The following is a 24,870-nucleotide window of genomic DNA, read 5'->3' on the forward strand; positions in this document are numbered from 1 at the left end:
TAATTCTCTACTTCAAAATAACAGCAGTATTGCCAATTTTAACTTTCTTGAACAATAGCAGTTTCAGTATCCCCACTGGGGGAACATGGTTTATATCGACAAACACCTCCCTTTCCTCTACCTCTGATGCTGTTTTAGAACTTACATGTGAAAGTAACATTGGAACATCCTCAGGAAGCAGTATCTGCACGTTACTGAGAGTCCTTGTCAAAACTCAGAATATGAAGCAAGGCCTATAGGAGATCCCCTGCTTAAGCACAGGGGATGGGGTGATTAATTACCCCAGGGCATGGGGTAATTAAAGCAAGTTGAACAGCTATTAAAAGTAATCGCAAAAAAAGTTCCAAACATGTCAAAAAAAGATAAATTCTTGTTTATTTTTACTGGTTAGAAAAATAAAAGAAACAAATCCAGATGTTATCCATGAGACTGAACTCTAAGGCTGCAGTCAAACATGCTCTCCTGGCTGCTGTTCAGTGAGGTCACTGGAATATTGCTTCTACACCCAGGAAGTGGCCTTTGATCAGAGGCTGCCAGCTCTTCAAACTGAGAGCCTAGCTGTACATACAAGCTGTCAGCAATCCAGCTTGGCAAAACGACCTAGACTAAAATAAGCTGCTACTAGAACTGTTTGAAGTAACTCTAATCACCTTCACAAAGTATTGACGTGTCAAGTTACCCTGGCAAATATGAAGAGGTGGTAATCTCTAGAAAGAGGGAGGAGGAAGAAGTCTGACCTCCTAATCTCTCTCAGCTGTAGCTCTGCATGATCGCAAGTTAAGGTAACAATAAAGGCCTGCAGAGTCTAAAATTTCACAGGATTAGCTGCAGCACCAGCTGGGTGCATGGCTGTGCCACATAACAACAGAGCAGACAGCTATGATTGTGAACATCTCCCTCTTGAGATGCTTGTCCTTGGGGAATAAAGTCCAGTGACATTCATCTTCACTGGTGACAGAGGCCTAGGAGAAGTACAGCACCTACCTGATTCAGTGCACAATGTTTCTATAACAACTAAGGAAAGTATTCAAAGCCCCTAAGGACAAAAGGTTCTCATTATTTACTTTCAAATAGAAAAACGAGAAGCATAAAGAAAAAGTCAGTTTACTTCCATTCATAAAGGTGTAACACCACAAACACGACAATGGATGCAAAAAGGGGAGGAGACACACAGAAAACCACAGACCACAAAATTGAATATACTGAATTATCAACTACAGCTTAAAGCTCTTAATAAAACAGATCATAAACACCTGAAAACAACAAGGTTCATTCTTGTTTTCTGGGTTTGATTATATTCCTCCAGACACTGCTCCACAATATCACTGAACTCCTCAATGCTTGGAACCTCAACATAAAGTCTTTCCTCTCCCTCAACTTCTGGATCCATGTAGTCACCAAAACACAGACTTCTCATGTCTTCTTCTGTCACCTATGGCAAATATTTAAAAAATTATGAAGTCAAGTTCAATATTTAGTGAATATATTCCTCATCGCAATTTTGGAAAACAAAGGAGAATTTAGACCCCAGACACAAGAATAAGCACTCCAAAATATTTTGACTCACAGACAACACCCCCCTCAAAATAATGCTTCCTGTATTGAGCTATACACTTATTCTTAATTTGTTCTTGGAAAACAATTGGCTCAGATAGCCACTAACAGTCTCATAATCATGACCTTCAGTTTACACCAAATTCATACAGATGTATATTATGAAATGAACAGCTAAGACCACAAAGTTATTTCTTCTATACATGAAAGCAACTACAAAGGACATACAAAAACAAGCAACAAAATAAATGAAGACAAGGCATAAAATATAACACAACTACACAGTATTTTGGATACCAAAATTTAATAATAATCACAGGATGCAGACGTACTAATTCCTTTTAAGAAAAAGTAGCACTTTTTAAATGCAATATTTTTCAAAAAGAATGTTCATGTACAACAGTTAAACCCTCCCCAACAATTTTTATTTCTTCATTTTTTTCCTTATGAAGACAAACTTTCATGTGCTTTTGAATCAAAATTTCACCTATGATTAACTCTTGTGTCCTAAATTTGCAATAAAAGCAATTATTTAGCAACAGGTTAAACATGATACTCACAGATGAGCTTCCTTCCTTCAGGTGTGCAAAAACTTTATCAAATACTTCCTTGAAATGTTCTTTCACAATATCTTTCACTAGATCGAACAACCAGGTCCTGTCCTCATCTTCCACCAGACGGTCATAGAAGACACGAAACACCTCGTGTACAAACAGCCGAATCATCACGTGCTTGTTTTGAACTGCACTTTTCTTAATGAGCAAGCAGCCATGGATAACCCGTGAAAAGTCCCGCAGGTTGAAGGTATAATGAGATTTGGCTGGTGTGGGTAAAAGATTTTTGATGGCTTTCTTATACACCTTCAGATAATAACAAAAGAGAACAACAAAATCAAAAACATAACATTGACTGTATTTTATCATAATTTCTAAATGCCTTCTGAAATGTTATTTCTCAAAAAAACCCTTTCACAATACATTATTGTATTGCAATAATTGTACGTTATTGCAAAGGAACTTCAATGAACAAATTGAAGGAAATCCCCAGTAAGGTATTTGCCTCTTACCTCTAAAGTGGCAGTGACAATTTGATTTCCAAGTGTGGAGAAGTCAGGAGGAAATTCATTAATCTTTAGGTAAAGAGCAACGACGGTGGAGAAGATGCGGATCATTGTTTCATCGCTGAAAGAGTTGATGCTGCAGATGTTGAAGTGCCGCAGGAACCGAGGGGTGACAGGATTCCTCCCACCCCCTGGGGGCCCCATCGCAGCCAGCAACTGGACATCAACAAGGGTGATTTTAGAGGTGTCCTTAAAATCGTACCTTCAAAATAAAATGCCATGTGACACTTAAATACAGATGTAACACATTTGTTACACCTTATATGCATCTATATGACAGACCACCCCCTGCATGCATTAAAAAAGTATTTTAAAATATATATATAAACATGCTAGGCATTATGTAATATAATATATATTTCTATACACTTTGTCTTTTAAAAAACAAAAACCTCTCCTCCCCAAAATACAAAAAAAACAACTAATCCTTTAACCATGCACCAGTTAATCTCAACATATCATTTCCTGGCTGGAAAGAAAGATTATTTCTTTAAACTGTGTTGTGTAAAATCTGATAGGAAATTTTGAGTATTAAAATTGTAACATATCAAGGTATATCTCTATTCAAGAGCAACAGATATCTGAGCAGTGCCTGGAATCACAAGAGCAGCTGTATTTGAAAAGTGCCTGGAATCGTAGAATGATCCAGACTCAGGAAAACACCTGTTCCTATCTTCCAATATAAGCAAGGCCAAAAACCACAAAAGCAGGGAAGACTTTGAACTTATTTCATTTCATGCCTATTATCAGACCTGATTTCACTGTGAATTCGAAAAAACATTTTGAGATCTTGTTAAAAAAATTATTGAATAATAGAAACACGGATAATAGGGGAAACCAACAAAAGAAATAAAATCAGAAGTTTTATATAACTGCATATATATAGATATGTACAGAAAACTCAAATAACAAAAATAACAAAAAACTACACTGGGAAAAAAAAAAGTTAAAATAATCAAGATGTAAATGAATAATTTTATTTAACATATACTAACTCTGCTGCTCAGCACTAGAACATTCTAAAACACTCAAAATTAATTTGATCATGAATTTCCTAAACTGAGAAGTCCTTAGAGAGTAAAATACAAGTTGCTTCAACTTTAAATAATGTATTTTTATATCAACTAAATTTATATTAAGATTAACAGACCACTTCAAAAAGTTTTGAAAATAAAATTCAAGGGAATAGAAAAGTAACAGCAAATACATTAACAAAAAATTTTCAGTTGTATTTCAAATAATTACCAAAATCCATGGTCACAGAACTGTCTTAAAAGTTCTATAGGAGGCTGTGCCCCATACTTCTCCAAAGCTGGCATATTCATATCATCTACAAAAACAATGCACTTTTTTCCCATTGGAGGGCCAAAAACTCCTTTGCGCCTCTTGTCCAGCCGGGCCATAATAATGTTCTGCAATGCAAACAGGATCACTCAGAACACAGATTACATACTCCTGTCCACAATCTCTTGAGACTAAAATTATCTGTTCTACTAACCTGAGTCTGATTGGCACTGGTTCGAGCTGAAAAATTAATGAAGAACGGGAAGAAGCGCTCCTTTTCCAAGTTGTTCATTAACTTGTCCTTGACATACACAGATTTCCCAGTTCCTGTTGGTCCCACTAGAAGCAGTGGTCTTCACAAAGAAATAAAGCACAAAGACTGCAGAAACCTAACATGGTAAACTAAAAGCAGCTAAAAGTCAAAGGTTTTACTAACCTGCCCTTCTTCTTCTACCTCTAAAAACGTTACTTGCCTAAAGAATAAACTGAAGTGCTCTAAGACATTCATCAAACCCTCTCATAATTTTAGTTTGCTTCCATCATCAAATGGGAGGATAAATAAACATTTTTCATTCCCTCATTCTCCTGGTGTTGGAGTATATGAACACACGGGGGAGGTAAATTTCTCCTGATAGGCCTTTCATTAATACAAACTTCATAAAGCTTTCAGCCTTGGAACCTGAGGCTAGTTTTTATTTTATTCTCTTATATGATCTGACCATTACTAATATAAATGATTTTCATAGGATTTATCAAAGAAAAAAAATCCTAAAATATGTATTTAATTGCCAAAGTAGAAAGAGGGTGCAACAATTTTTGGGCTGTCCTAAGCACACCATCAGACTGCAAATTCTAAAGTTTAGACTGTAATAAGTCTTCACAAAAAAACTAAAATCAGGCTTTTGGGCAGATTTTTTTGTTTGTAGTAAATGTCTGTTTTAAAAGGCCAAATAAACTGAGGGTTTGATAAAAACAATGAACTCAAAGGAAAGAGTAACAGATATTTCTACCTATGATTAAATTTCACTTCAGAAATTTGTAGTGAAGCAACTTACTTTTCATGGGTAATGAACAGGTCTAGCAGATAGGTATAGCGAACTGTATCCATAGTTGGGACTATAATGTCTTGAATCTTGACATTTATATCACTGTAACTAATTTTTTCAATAAATTCATTCCAGTGAGCCCAACCTTTGCCTTTGATCTAGGAAGAAACACAGATGTAGAACAGATTGGTGTTACACATATGAAGGGTTTTCTCTACCACTTCACTTTTGAAAAATTCAAGTAATGGATTTTAACAAATTAATGAATATTTGATGTTTCAAAAGTTCACATATTTAGTTTGCTTTACCTCACTAAGAAAGAATTAAAGTACATACCTAAACTTAGATTCCTTTGTTTTCTTAAAAACTTTGTTCAGTGAAAACAAACAAAAAACCCACACATACAGGAAACCACAACAAAAAACCAAAAGAAAGCAGTCTAATAGGCACTATAAACAAAAATTGCAAGACAAACTACCTATGGGCTTAATATTCTGCTTTCCTTCTGAACAATCCACATTATTCCTTCTAAACAAAAGCAGATTTGAATCTGACAGCTGAACTTGGGTTACAGAAGAAATATGCAGTGGCAGTATTACAAATATAACTGAAATGTACATCTTAGTATTTTATTAAAAATTGGTCGGTACACTGGTATTTGAAAAATAAATGAAAAATGTACTGTGGGGTTTAATTCAACCAACACTCTACAACATCCAACAGGCTTTGTATGGTTAAAAAACCCGCCTGGCTGCATTTTCCTTCTGTTAAGGACTGTAACAATCAATTTAGTGGATGCAGAAGCCAATCCTACCTGATACATGTAGTCATAGACCAAGCCTTTCTCTTCTAAGGGACACTCCCACGTTCCCAAATTCTCTGGTACAGGATTTGTTTCAGATTCCCCAGACAAAGTTTCCCTCAAGAAATTATCAAAAACTGTCCTGCTGTCACCATCACAAATTCCACCAATGGACCAGATCATGGCAAAAGCAAAACAACCCTGCAAAGGAAAAAATTAATAACTGTCATGTAAGTTGACACATTACATGAACCTTGTACAGTCTGATTAACAAATATAATTCTAAAAACTATTGTTAAGCAGAGAAATGCTAGCAATTGCCCTTGAGTACCCCTGGCCTAAAGAGATTTAGAAATCTGACTGTAGACAGAGGACACAAATAATCTTACTCAAGGACAGAAAGAGAGAGAGAATAAAAAATAAAGGCCACTGACTACAGCAGTATGTTAGATAACAAAGCCTGAGAAGAGTTCTAATGACAAACCAGGATCTAGGAATTTTGTAATTTAATTTTAAATAACTACTTTCACATTCTGTTTTCTTCAGTTTTTCAATAGAATAACTACATAAGGTCACACAGAGGATCCAACTAATATAACTGTCAGAAAACCCTCTTACACAGAAATTTTTGCTCAAACAAGCCAATCAGCGTTGCATGAATATTTACTCCGTTAAAGAGAAAGAAGACTATTTGCTTTAGCTAACTTCTTGGTTACTTAAAAAGCACATTTAATAAAAGCACTGTCCTATTTAATTGGAAAAAGAGTAACATTTTTAATCATATTTGTCACTTGTAAGACTGCCATCTCATCTGGGTACCCCCAGAGTATGGGGAGAGAGAGCAGGGAGGTAGCAGAATTGTGTCACGTCTCTTATTCACAAATTAAAGTTACTTGGATTAATAAAATTGTTTTGAAAACCAGCATATAGAGAAACAAATACACATTTCTCTCCATGTTAAAAAACCAACCATAATCCAGGTACGGATGCTTTTGTTGGTGGGATCTTCTTCCACAGCTGGACAAATCAACATTTCAAAAATCCGTGTGAGAGCTACTACAACATTTATCTCACTTGTGGGTACCAGTTCCTAAGAGATTCAAAAGGTTGGATGTCATCCTTTACATACTTTTAGTTAATTTATCTTTTGGAGATAAAATATTAAAACAATTACATCACTGGCTAATTCTAAACACACACTACAAGGCAAGGTTTACACTGACTTTTACTCAAAAGTTCATTTGCCCTCCTCAGTCATTGAAATGCCAAGACCTTTAGTTTGGTAACCATGTTCATGGCTACCATGTGAACACTGCAATTAAACATCCCAAACCAAAACAAAACCCACAGAAGGAACTACAGCAAAACATGAGCAAAATTTTGAGCATGACACACTGAGCTCGCAAGGAACTACATATTTCCTCTAAAACTTAAATAAGTACTTCCTTATGCAACGTGAGACTTCTAAAGAAAAAAAAATGCACAAAATTCTCTTGGGAAGACTTTAATCAGTGTTTTAAATATTTACTTTACTTTTTAAAATAAGAAGATGAAAACTATGATCAGGTTTCAAGCCTTAGCTGACATTCTCATTTTAACTCTTTCCACTGGTCTCAAGAGCCACATATTCATCCTAACTGTGCTTGTCATGAGAGAACAGTCACCTCCTACCAAGGGTAACAGAATGGAAATGGCCACTAACTACTGCAGGAAAAAATGACAAAAAAATACCTTGCACTGTCTCCGACGAACTCTTAATGCTGGTGGTACCAACCAATCAAAAAGTCCCTGGAGAAGATCTCGATGTTCCTCTGAAGTCAGAGGTTCAGGCAGTTTATTCAGCCAAGAGGTAACAATTGGCCTCCAACCCAGCTGAGAGGGCTCCAAATAAATCATGCCACAACGACTGACTGTAGCAGGCTAAGGAAAAACAGTAAACTCCTTTTATTGTGCATTGAACAGACTAAAATTTGTTTAATATTTTCATAAAATACAAAACTTACTGATGCCTGGGAAAGATCCATCGTTTCAAAAATGAGAGTCATCGGAGGGGACATTTGGATGACCTCCCCACTCATCAAACAAAGCTTGAAGGATAAAAAATAATATGCAACATTGGAAAAAAAATTGGTATTAAGTTACACTTTCTATCACAGGGGAGTTCTATATGAAAATTGGCAAAATCAAGTAAAATCAAAGGTAATTCTACTACATAAAATGTGTAACTACTTATATCAATAGATTCTCATGAAATTTTTGCTAAATTCTTCACTTAAACCATAGTACTCCATAGTAACCTACCAGTAGGTTCATTACAATCAATCTTGCATATGACAAGAAGAAAGGACAAAAGATATCTGCAGCTATTATTGGTAATACTGAAGCATTCCAGCTGGAGACACACTACCCTTTTGCACTAAAGTAGGAGTCCAGTTTGAGTATTTTGACACATTATCATACAGAACTTAAAACTTCAAATGTTGTGTCTAATTTTTATATCTGCTTTGGGATTCCTAGGGCCCATTTACAAAAGTGGTGTTACAATTTTGACTTCAGAAGCCATTATTTTGAAAATGCAACCTTGAGATTGCCTTGAAATATAAGTGTCTAAGCTTGTGCAGTTTTAGAAATAATGGGGTTTAGAATATATAAATTATTGTAATTTCTGACATTTAGATTTCAATTATTTATTATAATATTTTGTTAGTAAATTACATTATGGCATTAGGAAATACTACATAATTCATGTCTTTCAGCAATGAGTTGATACCATGATTACGATTCAAATACAAACAATCTAACTAAAGAAAAACCCTCAATCAAAAATCACAAAAAAAAAAAAAGCTCAGGACTTGTCACCAACACCATCTTGCACTTGCTCCTCTCAAAAGTCAGGCAGTGCAGTTTGTATTTGTGACATTTTGTACACAGAAGAGTATTTTCAAAATGTCACATAATTTTCTTCAGGCCTTTTATCACTGACTGCTACCTTTTTGTTGTCATCCAGAACCGTGTTCATGCTCTCTATCCACAGGGTGTCGATGGGGCCATCGAAGATGACCCATTTGCGCTCGGGGGTCTCGGACAGCGCGAATTCCCTGAAGGTCGTAGCGACAACCCCGTCTGTCCACTGGCAATGGGGAGTGAGACAAAAACACGGAGTTCAGCCTGAGCTGCCAGCCAGAAACCCTTCCCTTGGCTTTCCATTATCCCTCACTTTTAACTGGTCTCTTGAGCTCCAGAGAGCAGCGCCTAACTTTGGAGTTTCATCAAGGGTCTTAAAACAACAGCAAATTAAAAAAATAAAATTTCCACTTAAAAAAACACTGTAAGCAAAAGGACCAGCAATTCAATTTACTGAAACTTAGAAATGCTTTTGCCCTGTCTTGCACCTGTTTCTCCCCAGAATCACCCTAATTCTCTCCAGAGTCACTATTTCACATTTACTGCTTCATATTGTTCCTCCTCCAAACCCAAGTTTCACACTTGGGAACCCATGAGTTCATAGATTTTTCTAGAGAGTTTTTTGCATTACTTTGATTATAGTAGTTAAGAATAGACAGAAAAATGACTACAATTATGTTTGATATGATTTCCTAGCATGGATGCAACTATAAGAGGACAATGACCTTCAAAATGGTATTGCTTTTTTTATTTTTGCATGTTTAAACCTATGTAACTGCATACACACATGGTACTGCATTTTTTACATCCCAATTAAAAACAGGCCACAAAAATATCAGTTAAAATAAAATTGTCAGTTGTCTTCTAATCTGTGTTTAAAATCATAAAATTATGAATTCAAGAGTTTACTATCCATAATAATGGAAACATAATATACAGGAAACATTACTTTTTAAATATGCATTACCTCATGGGATATCAGATCAAACTGCCCAAAAAGCTGGCCCATAGTGATTGATTTTGGATTTACAGTTCTATAAATGACTTTTTCTTCTTCACCGTAACCACGCTCTTTCATAAGAGACAGTGTATCTGCCAACACATGTAGAACTTTGGTCTTCCCAGAAAATGGCTCCCCCACCAGCATGAAGCTGTTAGATGGAAAAAAAATCCTGCTATTAATAAATCTGTCTTGCAATTCAGACTTTCACAGATCACATGAAGGCCAACAGTATCAAACATTAAAGTTATTAAAGTATTAAAGTTAATTTTCACCTCATTTTCAAAAAGTGAAGCAAGTAAATTTTCTTTGAACATAAAAAACATCTTTTCCACAAATTCACTTTATTTGCACATGCAAATATGATTGCACAGTCTTATAGAGAAGATTAATTAATGAGCTGAATATTAACCATCATATAGCTCATGTCATATCGTATGTATTTCCTCCAGTTGCTATTCTGTAATAAAGGCTAGGAATAAAATGGCACAGATCTGACAACTAATATTTTAATAGAAATAAGCTTTTACAGTCCCAACTTTTCACCATACTGGTATCAGCAGCTAAAATCATTATACATGTGCAAGTGCTCCTGATATCAGGAAGAGTACAGTTCCTCAGACATACATCCACAAGAATTTTGGGACATGCAAAAGCAGTATCAGTAATCAGCTGTTCCAAAGCTGATTGGAGCGAAGAGGAATATTATACCACCCTGAAAATCTTCTATAACTTCATATAAATAACTGCTACAGTGTAAGTCAGAATTACAAAAGATAGTGCAGTGATGAGAACCTTACCCATGTCTAACAATCATCATTTCATATGTCTGTATCATTTTCTGCATAAAAGTTTGTACAGGTTGGACATTATGTTGAGCGCAACATTCATTGGCACATTCCAGAAAATCCTAAAATCCAAACAAATCATAATCTTAAAATTTAAATTACTGTCCTGCGTGACAATAGAACAGTTTATGCTCATCAGAAAGGGTTTTCAAATTAATTAATAACAGAAATTGTATCAGTCAAAATATAGCAAACTTCCTGGATGAAAAAAATGCCATTTCTGTACTTCATATGCTAGAACAGAATTTAACTATAATTTTTATCTTGAGGAGAGGGCATACCACCTTCAGGAAACCAGCAGTGTGCTTCAGAACCGTACACTTTGTTCAAGATTGTAGTATTTACATTTTACTAAAAAGTTAATAGAATTTGGTTTTTTCAACATACTCATCCTTTCCAACCATTCTCCTTCAAAGATTATTTTTAGCAACACTTGAAGCAAAGTACAAGCACAAACCTTTATCTCACTTAATTATGTCCAATAATTAGGAAAGAAATCAGAAAGCCTAAAACGTAAATCAGTTCCCAATCTGTAATGCACAACCCTTCTTAATGTAAGGGAACTCAGATGTGGGTTATATTCAGCACAGATAAAAGAATTCCCTTTGCTATCATGTTTCATTCAGCAATTTTGCTCATCTTGAAATACCTCACTGTATTAATTGCACCTGATTAAAAGCAAATCACCACAGAACAATCAACAATGATCATTACCAAAGGAAAAATTAGAAGAATACTTACGTTGTAGTCTGCCTCAGGAAGCTCGATTCCAGGAAATAAGTCACTGGTTATACCCATGAACAGAGGTATATCATGTGACAAAAATTTGGGCTCATTCACATCTTTAATTGATCTAAGAAGCTAGAAGAAACAAATATGCATTTTGCTGTTCTTATTAAGAGAGAGAGCATAAGGTGTTCAGCAATTAAAATAATCTAGTATGTAACAAAGATGAATTCATTAAATGGGGCCTTTGATAAGAACCCCAACCATGCAATTATCAGAACAGTCCAGGAAAATTCAGCATGTATTTTTTAATCTTAATTTTACAAACTATAAAACATGGATCAGTGATGAGACAAGATATGCTGGAACTGCCTTCAGAACTCAGAACTGCATGTATCTATGAAACTCAGGAACTCACCAATATATCTTCATCTTCTGTGGGAAATTTTAACTTTAGATTCCCTGCAGCCACCAGCACAGCTTTGACTGCCCGCATGCCATAGTCGTAGTGATACTGAGAGGAAAGCTGCTCTGAACAAAGCCTGTAGGTCATGACTATCTTCACTGACAGCGACTTAGCATTCAAAAATCCATAGGAATAGAGGGAAATTTCTGCTATCAGAGCATAGTTTGGAACCATCATGGCTACTGTTCGGAAAAGAACCTGGAATACATACCCAAAGAAATATCTTCAAATAATTAATTAAGGAATGGAAAGTAATTCAGAACTTTTACTGTATTCATCCTACCACAAAACAGTATTATCAATATTTGCAGCTTAAGACTCCCTAGGAATTAAACCTGAGCTACCACCAATATCCAAATTCATGTACAACGCAGTACTTTGAGAAAAGACACTGTGCCCCCCCGGTCTTTTCCCTCAGCACTGTCTCAAGAATGCAAGAATGCAATTTGCCCCTTGCACAGATATATCCAGCAGAAAGGAAGGAAAATGTGGTTCATGGCAGGTGAGAGAATGCACTCTCTTTCTTTTCAGCAATCTGCAGTTCGTATGCTCCTCCTGCTGCACTATCTCTGCATTCAGTTAGCTAAACCTCTTCATGGAAACAGCTCACCTGGACAAAACAATCATCACAAGGGACACAGATGCATCTATCTTTCTATTTTACCTTTAGATTATCTGGAAGTTCAGAACGTCCTGCATAACCTGGATTCATAGTAATTGCTATAAAACAGTTGGGGTTAAGCTTCAGCTCAGTTCCTTCAAAATTAAATGTTTCTAGCTTCATCTGTATGGCTCTTTGGATGCAAAGGATCTGCTGTGCCACTACAGACAGCACTTCCAGTTCAATGCGATTGAATTCATCAAAACATGCCCAGGCACCTGATGAAGCCAAACCCTTGAAAAACTGCAAACAAAGAAAGAAACCAATAATATTGCTAACAGAAAAGATTCAAAAGAAACGAAGAATATCATGTTGGAAGTTTAATAAGATTTAAAAAATTCAATTACAATAATAATGCTTAAACCTCTATAGATCATAGATCAGTGATGTACTGAAGAACAAAGTTTTTGACCCTAAAGCAAGCTAAATCAGAAGATCCCAATCCCATGAACTCTTGTTTGTTTCATATTTTAATTAGCAACTTATCAGGCTTTCATAAACACAGAAAACAAAACATGTAGGGAACAGCATATAGCATCCAAGGGCAGCAGACCACAGGTGCTACATTTATTTGTGTCTGCAAAACAGGGACCCTAAAATTTTCCTGCTAAAAATAAAATACAACATGTATTTATATTCTGTTTACCTTTCCCATTGCCAGGTAATCAAGGCCATCAGAGCAGTTAAAGACAACACACTGAACAGCGAGAGCTTTAGCCAAATCTTTGGTGGTCTCCGTTTTACCTGTTCCTGCTGGACCCTCTGGGGCACCACCGAGGTTTAAATAAAAGGCTCCAATCTAAAGCACAGAAATAGTTTATGGAAATTATTTGTATTTCACTCGTATGAAATTCTTCTGATTGAAAATGGTAAAATTAAATTGCACTTGATGGTTTCATGCATTTATTTTATCTAGCATAAAAGGTATGGTTTTCCTAATTAAAGAGAATCTGAGATGTACTTACAGCTGGGAAAAATAGGCAAGAGAATTTAATTTTGATGCTAACAGAGGGTTTAGTTTTATTATCATAATGACCATGATTGGTTACTCAATCTTTATTATACCAAATCTTTCAGTTCTTGTTTAGATACACCTTTCAAGTTAAATTTGTTGCAGTTGCTTGTTGCTACTCTTTTCTCTCCATCTGTCCTTTAATACATTTTTTTCCTCTTTTCTTTTTCTTTCCCACACCATCCCCCTTTGATGTATGTGCCTTTCATTGACTATTCTTTCCTATACTCCATTGAAGTAGGAGGAAATCTGACAGAAAACAAAAAAGTTGCAGACTTTAAACAAACAGTCCAATCCACAGTTACAGGGCCACATCTGCATTGACTGACAAGTTCTGGGAATACTTTATTAAGGACTTGGTGGGCAAAGGACAAGACTTCTATTTGCCAGAATGCCACGCTTCCACCTGCTGTGCTCTGATTCAAGGCTTGTGAGCCTAAAACCAAAGCAGACTACCAGCTGTATCACCCTCTCACACCAATGTACCTTGATGTTTTGACAAACAGAAACCAAGCATTAGCTACGGCCACACCATGTGTGCCTAGCAAAACTTGAAATCATACTCCAGCAAACAGACTGCAGTAACTGATAATGAGAAAAGCTGTGTCTGAGATGACTTTGGTGATTTTCAGTTGTCAGGTTAGCTGGGGATAAATGGGTACAATAATAAACACATCTGCCAAGAGCAGGGATACTAAAAAGTTGCCAAACTTGTAGTAGTTTTAGGAACAGTGTGATCACGAGTAAATCCTTCTCCATTTAATTTAGCAGCCCCAGAACATCAGAAAAGCAATTGCGTTCTCATAATCTTTAAAGTAATCAAATATTGTCTTTTTTTCCTGTGTGCTTTAAAAAAGCACAACCACAACAGAAGAATACACTAATGTTTCAATCATGTTGGTGGGCTGTCCAGATTTGTGGTTATGAGTGATTTTCATGGTTAATATTCTGTAAAAATGACAAACCTCATTCTAGCAGAAATAGAGTCTGACAAGAACCCTAAGCCCTAAAAGGATGGCTGCACTGAACAGTGTAAGCAGCACTAGAGCACAGTAAATACAATTTGCAGTATCCCAGGAGGAAGCTCGTACCAGGGTGCGGTAGCACCTGTCCGTGAGAGGAGTGATCACCAGGCGGGGGGAGTTGCCGAGGTATTCATAGGCATATTTCACATTGCAGTTAATGATGCACACACGAGCGTTCTCATTCTGCCAATAATAGCGCAGCTGTGCAAGCCACTGGAAGTCTGTTTCATTCTGCACACCTGACAGAGTTGATAGAAATCATAAAAGATGTTGTACTTTGAAATTATTAATGTTGATGCTTGTAGCCAACCCATCTTAGTACTGTACTCTTTTATGCAGTAAAATCGGATTTGTTAACGATTTTTCATAACTATGTGTTAAGGAAAACGTCTTCAAATATAATTACCACTTCCAATCATTTCCTTGATGACATCTCTAGCATGAACATCAAGAGTAACCAAGGCACCCAGAGTAATCCTTGTTTGCTTTGACAGTTTTCCTCTCACCAGCTCTACAATATCATTAAGTTGAAGCTGAAGTGTATCATAATAACCCTTTAAGCCCTAGGAGACAAAAGGTAAATTTGAAACTGGTTATATCACAGTTTCAAGTGTTCCAGACTTCTTCATGTTGACTAGATATCTTAACAGAGGTTGCTTATTAAGCTACTATTTTATATTGTCATGGTTTTGCATCAACTTCTCTCTTACCCACAGTTATGCATTTATGTTGCAAAGCTACATTTTAAACTATGATTGCTCTAAATAAGATTAAAGTATTTGAATTAAAGGTATAACTCACTGTACATAAATTCATGTATGTCAAACAAACACGCTCATAATTTTTAAAATTTTATTTTAATTGCAAAAAACTGTTTGATTAAGCAAAATACATCAGCTGAAATGAAACACTAAGAAAGATTTTTTTAAAATTATGCATTACACAGTACCTTGGGCCCATCGTGAAGAACTTCATGTACCTCACTTGTCCAGTACATCTGAGACACACACAACACTACTTGGCCAGGCCACTCCAGAACCCAGCGCTTTCTCTCAGACTCTAGATAAGCCTGAAAGAGTCACATACAGCATACAAACACAGTGTCTGGGAATAAATACAACAATGTAATACAGAAGCTTATAATGCAATCTTATTAATATTCCTTGCTGAAGAATACTATTTTTCTATTGGCAATGTCCAAATGGAGCTTTAAATGCTCTCTTCCCTTTAGGCTCACAATTTTTTACCCAATAATTTAAAATATTCTTAGAATTATCTTTACATATTACAGAAATATTCACAACTTGTTAACTTCATACAAAGAAATATTTTCTGTCTAATGATTCCCTTTTAGGAGGAAGCAAGCATATTACAAGTGTTCTATTTCTAATTAATAAGAAACCTGAACTATTACATTGGATGATATATCCTGTAAAATAGTACTGCTGTGAAACTTAAAGAAGAATTTGTATCCAGTATTATAGAAAACTACTTGCATCTTATACATTAGAGTTAATTTGAATATCACTGGCCTATTAAATACATGTCATGTTAACTTGGTCCTGGCCACATGACTTCATCAACTCCTGTGTTGATGAAGAATTTTAGAAAGCCAAGAGACAGCCACAGAACAAAGACAGGTGCTACAGTTCTTAAATTATCATAAACCGCGTACCATTCTTGATCTGGCAATTACATCGCGTACAGTCTTCAGCATAACATCTTCTACTTGAATTAACCACTTCTCCACTGCACCTCGAGCTTCAGAAGTAGAAATGTGTGAAACCAGTTGCACACGCTCGCCTTCAGAACTGTACATCCCTTGAATATCCAAATTGCGAAGGAAGTCCAGCTTAGCAATGCCTTCAAAACACTTCTTCAAGTGAGGCTGAACTCTCAGAGGATCCTTAGTCTCCGATAGGATCTCCAACATTTCATCATTAGACAAGAAAAAGAAGCTAAAAAAATTAGAAAAAAAATACAGCTGCATTATCAAGGTATTTTTAAGACTGATCGTATCCACAACAAAAAAGCCCCATTCAGAATCGGTGGGTTTTAAATAACCAAAGCTCATCATACCGGGGAAAGAAGAGACGTTTTTTTTCAAGGTAAGCATTAAGCCCTTTCATGATTTTGTCAAGAAGTTCATTACAAGTCTGAAGCTTCTCTGTTAATCCTGGCAAGGAAGTAGCAACAAGAACCTGTAACAACAGGTTACATGCGCAAACTGTCAGCTATAAATGAAGTATTTCAAACAGTAGAAATTACTCAAATAAGGAACAACATAACTTTTTTTCTTGAAAGCCTAGGAAACTGAAACAGTAGTTCACTGTATACATATTCTGAAAACAAAGCATCCCTTCCCACTCCCACCCCAAAAGAAAAAAAAAAGGCAAGAGAAGCTACTGCTTCCTGTCAGTAATGGACATTTCCCTTACCTTTGGGTCTTCAGCACAAAACTGCATAATCTCTCTCCACAGTCTATCCACAATCTGAAACTGTCGTCCCTCTTCTGGCATCTGTTGCATAATATCCTCAGAAGAAAAGATGGGTTCCAAATACAGCCACTGTGCCTGCACTTTCAGCCAGTCATCAATATTCTCCTGAATTTTAATCAAGCGGCTTTCCCATTCCTTAATAAATGTTTAAAGAATGTTAACTTGACATTTCCAAGCAAATAATGTTAGAGACAGCAAATTTGGGAAAGGTAGTCATTGTGGTATTCCAGCTCCCAAAGAGGAAAAAAAAAAGGTCTACCAATAAACAAAATGAACGAAAAATATTTAGGAGTATAAGTTCTTCCACATATACAGATGGCCAAAGGAGCTCAGAAATTTTTACCCACTTGGAAATTAATTTTCCAAACTGCATTTATCACTTTAGTGCTATGAACCTTCAACAACTTAATTGTTAAGCAATAGCCAGGAAGCTACCAGTGATAAATTCTATTTCATCTCCCCACAGTAAGGGCCCTTTTTGCTGAATGGCAGCAGGGAAACCAGATCAGAAAAGCAACCTCAGCTCATAGAAGAGATCCAGCAGGTCAGGACAACAGTGGATACCACTGGAGCAGGCTGCCTGTAAAGTGTAAGTATGTTCACTGAGCCTGCTTGAGCCTGAACAATTCCCACATAAACCAACAATGAACTAGGGAGGTTAACTGCAAAGCAATTCTCCCAGCTTCTCTCCTGTCAATAGGACGGTGTTACCACAACAAAGACTACTCTAGTCCTGAAACTCAAAGCAAGTGTAAAGCACTGCCATCATTGCTCTGAGGCCTGATTAAAAAACACTCTCCCAGCCATCAAGAACTTCCTTTGCCCTGAGGAAAACATTATAGTTCAAAATTTGAGTCCAAAACTCAATAAATAAATAAATAAATAAATAAATAAATAAATAAATAAATAAATAAATAAATAAATGTTCTTATTAGCAACAATAGAAACATTATTTCCAGTTCTTAAAAAGCAAGGCTAATGGAAATAGTGATTTTGCAAAATATGAGAAAAAATAATAATGTCCTCTTGGTTACACTTGAATCTGGATGGAAGAGAGAATTCCAAACCAGTTATAACATGACTCATACAAACTTAAAAGATTCTTGCTGAAAAATCAATGAAAACATTTCATTAACAACTCAAACAATAAAAGTTGTAATACAATCAGTATACTGTTGCACCACAGATATCTTACAAATAAAAATGGTTGAAAAAGTACTCATTGTACCTTTATTTCAATCTCAAATGGTTTAATGAAAGGTGATCCTCTCATTGTCTGAGTTTTCATAATCTGATCATCAAGAAGAGCCTGAATATCATCCATTGAAGACAGAATATGAATACCAGTCTCACGATACAAATTTATGGTGAAGGAAATTGAATCCCAGGTTTCCTTCATGGTACGCATTGCTTTCTCCAAGGAAAATTCCTATTTAAAAAGGAAATAGCTTGGTCTAGTCACTGAATTGGTTTTTTTTCCAACTCTCTAATTCAATATATAAGCATCTCTAGCTGAATAAACTATTTTGCTCTAATAGCACAAATAAACTATTTGTTATTATTTTCCCTCAGTATATTCTTTTCTAGCACACCGAAAGCAGCAGACTTGGGAAATACTGCTGATGTCACATGAGATACAAATGCTTACACTCATTATTAATATATAGTGGGCCAAAGTCTCACCAAATCTCCTCTGTTGCATAATGGCAGAGACAAATAATGCTAATAAGTCATAAAAGTGTTCACCAAGAGACCTGATGTCATATTTGTCACTTGCAAATCTCTGTGCTTACCTTGCTTGCGCCTACACTTATTACTGTAAACCGGTCCAAGTAAGAGGTTAGATTCTGCTTTAAAACTTTTCTCAGGGTAGTTCCAGCATCTGGTGTTATATCATACCCTACTATCTCTGACATCTGCTGCCAGTGACGTTCTCTCATGCCAGGGTTACAAAAGACAACCACTGTGGGAATATGCTCCTAATTAAGAAAAACATTTATAAGGTAGGTACTACAATTACATTATTATAGGATTATTAATAATATTAATAATAGTATATTAATATTATTGCTTTCATATACATTATTTCCTTATTTTTTAATCTTTTATGTGCATTTAAAATTCTGCTACAGTAGCTGAAGACATGAAAATATTTTCCAAAAAGTGCAGATGGCTGCACTTGGTTTCCCATTCAATTTCTAAATAATTATATCAACTACTGAAGAAGAAATATAAAAAAACTATTAAGAATAATTTTTCAGTGATGCTATATTTTGCTTCTATTAACATAAGAGAGTCACATTTCAAAATTCCCAACTACATCCTTAAATGTTTTTCTGCATCCAAAAATGACTTCTCTCCTGTATGTGTGCACTTGTTGCAATTCCAGAAACTATTAAAAAATTTCTAAAATCCAATTTTATTAAAATGAATGGGACAGTACAATCTGAAAATGGGGATTCAGAACAGCCTCACTCTGTCTCTGACTCTGCATCATCTACATGTACTAAGCCCTGAATTTAGCATTTGTCCCTCAGTATCAGATATTAATATCCCTCATGTTTTCTTACCTTAAATTCTTTAATCTGATCCAGAACTGAAGAACACATTTTAAGAGTTGGATTACCCATCCCACCTGCGTATCGCGCTGCCTTTTTCTTCTCCGTTGCTGCTTTCTTCTGCTTTTGTTGGAAGAGTCTTAACAGTTTGTACATCTCTCTATAAAATTCATCAATCTCAACCTCCATGCTTTCCCCATCTAGCTCCAAAAAGGTTCCATCCATCCATCTGAGAAAAAATATAAGGTTACAAAACAGAATAACAAGTGTAGCCCACAAATAATTATCACTTTGTTTTGCAAAACATGAATAGCTATTTAAATTAAAGCAAAGCTCTCCTTCCATATTATTATTATTCTTTGGAAAATTCTAAAGCCCAGCTGAAAGTGGCTCAGCCGCATTTTTCTGCGTATTTGTGTAGCTCTCTTAAGTCAGACACATACTGAAACTGAGTAACTGCATGAGTGGACAAATATGTAAGTTAAACTCTAGACAGAGATCGACATATGACATTTAAAAATACACTAGGTCTTGCATTTTCAACCCCCCCCCCCCCCTACTTTCAGCCATAGCACATTATACCTTTTAAAGAATGCATGAAATAATAAACAATCTCCCTTAATTTATACACAGAGTCCAGCTTTGTGGTAGGATGTAACCACCTAACAGCAGCATAGTCATTTGAACCCACCATTTTGGACAGCTGCTAGGTTAAAACCAGTTTTGGTTACATCCAGATTATGAGCTCTCTAGTTGAGCTCATGTGTGTGATTCATGGTGTGATTCTTGGGGCTATCCTGTGCAATGCCAGGACTTGGACTTCATGATCTTTGTGGATCCCTTCCAGCTTAGGAAGTCTGATGATTCTATGATTCCATGACTACATTTTAAAAATAAAAACAAATCAACTTTTTTTCTAGCTGAATTAAAAATAGCAAGTCTGATATATATGTTACATTACCCTTTTACATTGCTTGCTAATAACATGTTAACAAGAAAACAAATTCATATTCTGCATCTGATATGAATGAGACCAGGATAAGCATTTTTCTCACTCTCCCTCTTAAAGCACTTAGTGCTGAATTACCTTCTTTCTGTTCGCTGCCATCTCAATATAAGATTAAAGAGTTTCTGGTATGGTTCTATCTCAGCTCTTAAGTTGTTGAGGAGTGGGAATTCAGTTGGTTTCCATTCAAGCAGAATCTCTTCTTTATTAAGAGCAGCTACTGTTTCATCAGAGTCCTGTACTGTTTTCTGTAAAGTCCTCACGTCAGTCACATACTGAAATCAAATAATAGCATGTCTTGAGAAATAACCAAATTGTGCTCTGTACAGCTTATATCAAAATATAAGCTTTCACATTAAATCTTGTTTTCTAAAATTTTAAAAACTTGTCTGCTTATTGATGAGTATATAAACTGTGAAGAAACCAGATGAACATTATGAAAAATAAAATTGGTACTCATTACTGAATTTTAGAGTATTTTCAAAATATGTGGGCTTTAAAACTTACCATTCCAGGAGGCAGGCACACAATTTTATATGTACATGGCATATTGGTAACTGGGATTTATATGCTTAGGATTTCTGTTTTGTGCTTTGAAGTGCTTTGTTTTTTAAAAAGCCAATATTTCTTACTATGCAATATGCTCCAATTAAAGCACAAGACATGGTCTGAAAATTAAAAAATACTGCTAGAAATTCATGAAACTTTGGAGCCAGTGGTCTGCTCTTCACTAGCATAACAATTAAGTTTGTAGGAAAAAAGTATCAAATTGGGACCTGTGCTGGTTTTGCATCAATTGATTTGTGGTGAAGAGGGAAAATGAATAAATTATTTCTGAACTTATATCTTTCTGAATATATCTTTCTGAACTACTGTTATTGGCACCTATCAGCTAATTCAAGCTTTATAGAACTGTCCTCTACATGAAATGTTAAAGGCCAATGATAAACAATAATGTGAGGGGGACTGAGCTTGGTAACTGTGGCAAGAGGATAATAAATGTTTTAGTTCACATTTGTTACACTGATTACTTTTAATTACATTTTTTCCACGATCCCTGGATATTAAACACATAAAACATTAATACAAATTTTATATTATTAATCAAACCTGTTGCATGCGATCCAGTTCTGAGTATTCTTCCAATTCTGTCACAGATTTATAAAGCTTGTCTAATTCACCATGCAGGTTCTCACATTTCTGCTGCACTTCTTTTTCTCGTTCAGCTTTAGACTGTTGGATCAGCTACAGAAGAAATTATTTTTTTCATGACACGGGTGATTTTAAGTCCTTTCAATAATTAACGTGCATACTACCATCTAAACATTTAATGCAAACAGACAGAAAACTTACAGTACAGATAAATTATCATCCTTGCAACAGCTGAATTTTTTTTCCTACGTCCCACTTCAGTGTGTGCAACCTCTATATGCTAGCATGGAAGTCTCATCTCAATAATCATAGCAGTTAGGATTGCCTCAAAGGCCTCCTTCAGGAATCAGGAGACAGAAAATAAAGCATTACAGAAAAAAAAAGATATTCTTAATTTTGGGATTCAGTATTTTACTGCCAGAAAGGACACCTACAGTTGTTGAAAGCCAATGTTATCCCACATGTATCTGTGGCTGTAAAAACCAGAAATTCTAGAACATAAGACCACCTTAAAGCACTGGGTCTGCACACTCAAGGCTTTGTGTTAGGGTACCAAACAAAAAATCAACAAAGAGCGAGGAGATTTCCTAAGACAAGGACACCTACTGCCACACAAAATTTGTGAAGCAGACAAACAGAATTTCACCAAAGGAGGAACCACTCTTTTCATTTTGCACTAGAATAAGAACAGACTCATATCTGAAAGTATACAATGCAAATATACAGACTCATGAAAACTTGATGTGAAACTTTTCTTGTCCTCAACCTCTAGCGCAATGCAAGTCACTTGACAGCCAGCTACAGGGTCCCGCTGCTGAGGTATTCTCACTAACTAGTGAGATTCACTCTGTATTACCATTTTCATTAAAAGGAGTTAGAAAAAGCATCATGGACTCGCTGTGTCCATAGAAGTAGAAAATTAATTTTACTGATTTTTTGGGGGGGATTAAAAGAATAATTTGCTTGCATGGGGATAACATGCAAACAAAGTATTTTATAGCAGTCTCCCAAGCTGGGTATGTTTTCAGTCAGAGGCATAATTACTACCCTTGGACATATACCTTAGTATCCAAACAAAACTTATTAAAGGAGAAATCCTTACTTGTAATATTTAAAAGATACTGATTTTAAAAAATGTTAATTATTAATTCTTTAAAAATTATAGAAGAAATTATTTAATCTATGCTAAATTACTACAGAAAGGCAAGAGAACAATAAAAGGCTTGATTTACTGTGTCATAGAAACAAAGCATGCTAAGCAAGATGAATACAGGTGGTGGAAGAAAAGTAATCTACAGTCACACAGAGAAAATGAGATGCTGCATATTTTCTATTAATTATTGCTAGAAAACATTGTTCTCCCTGTTCTTTTTTTGATAGAACAAAATACCATTTTAACGAAATGACTTCCTGTTCAGACACTCAGTCTTATCAAGGGCCTGACAGTCACATTTTCAGTTACATTTCAAGTACAGTGTAGTGAATTTTCATCTACCTATGTCTACCTAAGTAGTACTGACCACAAGCATATTAGGATAATCAGATTTGCTGAAGCTTTTAGTTACAGCGACAGTCTTAAAAATTAGCCACAAACAGCCCACTTTTGTTACAAAAATCTGGAAATATGTTATTCATGCATGTCTAAATTAGTATGGTTCATGTTATACGTGTATGTACATTTAGCCTGCTGAGGAAATAATAGCTCAAGTAAAGTGAGAAGTCTAACAAGCCAAAATATACCATTAACTAAGAAAATGCTCTTACAGCATCATGCTCTTTAAAAATGCGGGTAATCTTCTTTGGCCAAAATATGGCTGTTTTATTTAGTTCAAGGTCTTCGGGAGTAAATGGATAAATATCTAGCAAGTAACTCATTTGCCGACAGCATTCCTACAAAGAGAGATTTCACAAAATTTTAGGTATGATAAATCTGTTTAAAATATAGGGCATGATAATATTATCTACAAAGATAACATAAAAAATCTACATTTCATGAACTTTTCAGAATTCAGAGCTCCTTCAGCCAATTGAATATTAACATTCAAAATATATGTGTAACATTTTTCAAATCCCTGCCCTGATCATGAGCTTGTTTCTCTAAATATGACTCCTGTGTTCTGTAAATCTATATGCAGAAATTCTAATGTTATTAAGAATAAACAAAATATAATTTCTACAGATATAAACATATTTATAGACCTATTACCATCAGAAAATCTGACACATATTCACACACACATTCACAAACTACTCCTAATGTAACATCACCTATATTCTGCTCAAAGAGTAAATTGTTTCTTGTGTGCTCCAAGTTTGTTGACTGTTTTTACACATAAAATGTTCTTTATTCTGTCTATTACATTTTCACAAATAGATTTTTAAGCAGTCCTGAAGTAAGTCTCCAAGTACAAAAAACAAACTGAGTGATTTATTAGAAGCTGCATTTCCTCACAGAATTGCAAACTTCCTCTCAGAACACATGGGAATAGGAACAAGAAGCAAAAGCATATGACAAAGAATAAGCTGGACTTGCCACTTCTGTCTGAAGTAACACTGAGTTTATTCACACAGGCAGAAAAAAGTCTGCACTCTGGAATTAATTCTTTGTTTGTATAGGTCAGCACGTCTAATAAAAGATCAAGAATTAAAGGATAGTCTTTTACCTTACTCCTTTGCACCAGGTCCTGAAAATCTGTGGTTTTGACATTCTTCATGTGTTCCATTATTTCTACCATTTCTTCTGTTGTCTCAGGAACTTTTGATGCATATTCCTTAATGGCTTCACATTCACTGCATATCCTATAGGTTTATTTTACATAAAATACCAACATTTTAAGATGCTAGTTTGACTGGTTTCAAGCTCAGCTTTAATGCAATTAAAAATTCAAATTACTTCTTAAGTATTCTTCCCTCACAAATTCCATTATTTATGAAACTAGAATGGGAATATGACCAAGTCAGTCAAAACAAATACTGGTTTCTGACTTGCAATAATTGCTTTGTTTGGATTTTGGGGTATTCTTCTGAAATAAATGCTTTAGTAACCTGTTGTTACTAAAAGAACTTCAGCAAACAATCATTACTGTACCCACAAACACTTTCCTAGAAAATATTGTCTCACTTTTGGTAATGTGGATTCACTATAAAACTTAGCCATAATTGTTCATATTAACTAAAAAATGTAGTAAGAGTTTCCCCATTACTTAAT

The 24,870-nt window shown here is 35.4% G+C and overlaps 1 protein-coding gene across 1 annotated transcript in view; it reads right to left on the minus strand.

Moving 5' to 3' along the window:
* DNAH12 (dynein axonemal heavy chain 12) overlaps positions 1 to 24,870 on the minus strand; it is a 57,746-nt gene that overhangs the window by 24,361 nt on the left and 8,515 nt on the right. The window contains exons 13-42 of the mRNA XM_084214551.1: positions 24,326 to 24,461; positions 23,427 to 23,552; positions 21,621 to 21,755; positions 20,592 to 20,785; positions 19,517 to 19,733; positions 18,740 to 18,925; positions 18,175 to 18,375; positions 16,887 to 17,081; positions 16,528 to 16,649; positions 16,124 to 16,406; positions 15,398 to 15,517; positions 14,855 to 15,011; positions 14,515 to 14,687; positions 13,058 to 13,210; positions 12,415 to 12,654; positions 11,703 to 11,948; positions 11,300 to 11,419; positions 10,511 to 10,620; positions 9,678 to 9,861; positions 8,796 to 8,936; positions 7,810 to 7,893; positions 7,538 to 7,726; positions 6,777 to 6,896; positions 5,819 to 6,007; positions 5,014 to 5,162; positions 4,173 to 4,311; positions 3,920 to 4,086; positions 2,621 to 2,876; positions 2,115 to 2,414; positions 1,254 to 1,432 (exon numbers count right to left, since the gene is read on the minus strand). Of these exons, the coding sequence (XP_084070677.1) occupies positions 1,254 to 1,432; positions 2,115 to 2,414; positions 2,621 to 2,876; positions 3,920 to 4,086; positions 4,173 to 4,311; positions 5,014 to 5,162; positions 5,819 to 6,007; positions 6,777 to 6,896; positions 7,538 to 7,726; positions 7,810 to 7,893; positions 8,796 to 8,936; positions 9,678 to 9,861; positions 10,511 to 10,620; positions 11,300 to 11,419; positions 11,703 to 11,948; positions 12,415 to 12,654; positions 13,058 to 13,210; positions 14,515 to 14,687; positions 14,855 to 15,011; positions 15,398 to 15,517; positions 16,124 to 16,406; positions 16,528 to 16,649; positions 16,887 to 17,081; positions 18,175 to 18,375; positions 18,740 to 18,925; positions 19,517 to 19,733; positions 20,592 to 20,785; positions 21,621 to 21,755; positions 23,427 to 23,552; positions 24,326 to 24,461 (5,211 nt within the window). The remainder of the gene's footprint in view (positions 1 to 1,253; positions 1,433 to 2,114; positions 2,415 to 2,620; positions 2,877 to 3,919; positions 4,087 to 4,172; positions 4,312 to 5,013; positions 5,163 to 5,818; positions 6,008 to 6,776; positions 6,897 to 7,537; positions 7,727 to 7,809; positions 7,894 to 8,795; positions 8,937 to 9,677; positions 9,862 to 10,510; positions 10,621 to 11,299; positions 11,420 to 11,702; positions 11,949 to 12,414; positions 12,655 to 13,057; positions 13,211 to 14,514; positions 14,688 to 14,854; positions 15,012 to 15,397; positions 15,518 to 16,123; positions 16,407 to 16,527; positions 16,650 to 16,886; positions 17,082 to 18,174; positions 18,376 to 18,739; positions 18,926 to 19,516; positions 19,734 to 20,591; positions 20,786 to 21,620; positions 21,756 to 23,426; positions 23,553 to 24,325; positions 24,462 to 24,870) is intronic.

Source organism: Fringilla coelebs (assembly GCF_963513975.1).
Source record: "Fringilla coelebs genome assembly, chromosome: 13".
NCBI classification, from domain to species: domain Eukaryota; kingdom Metazoa; phylum Chordata; class Aves; order Passeriformes; family Fringillidae; genus Fringilla; species Fringilla coelebs.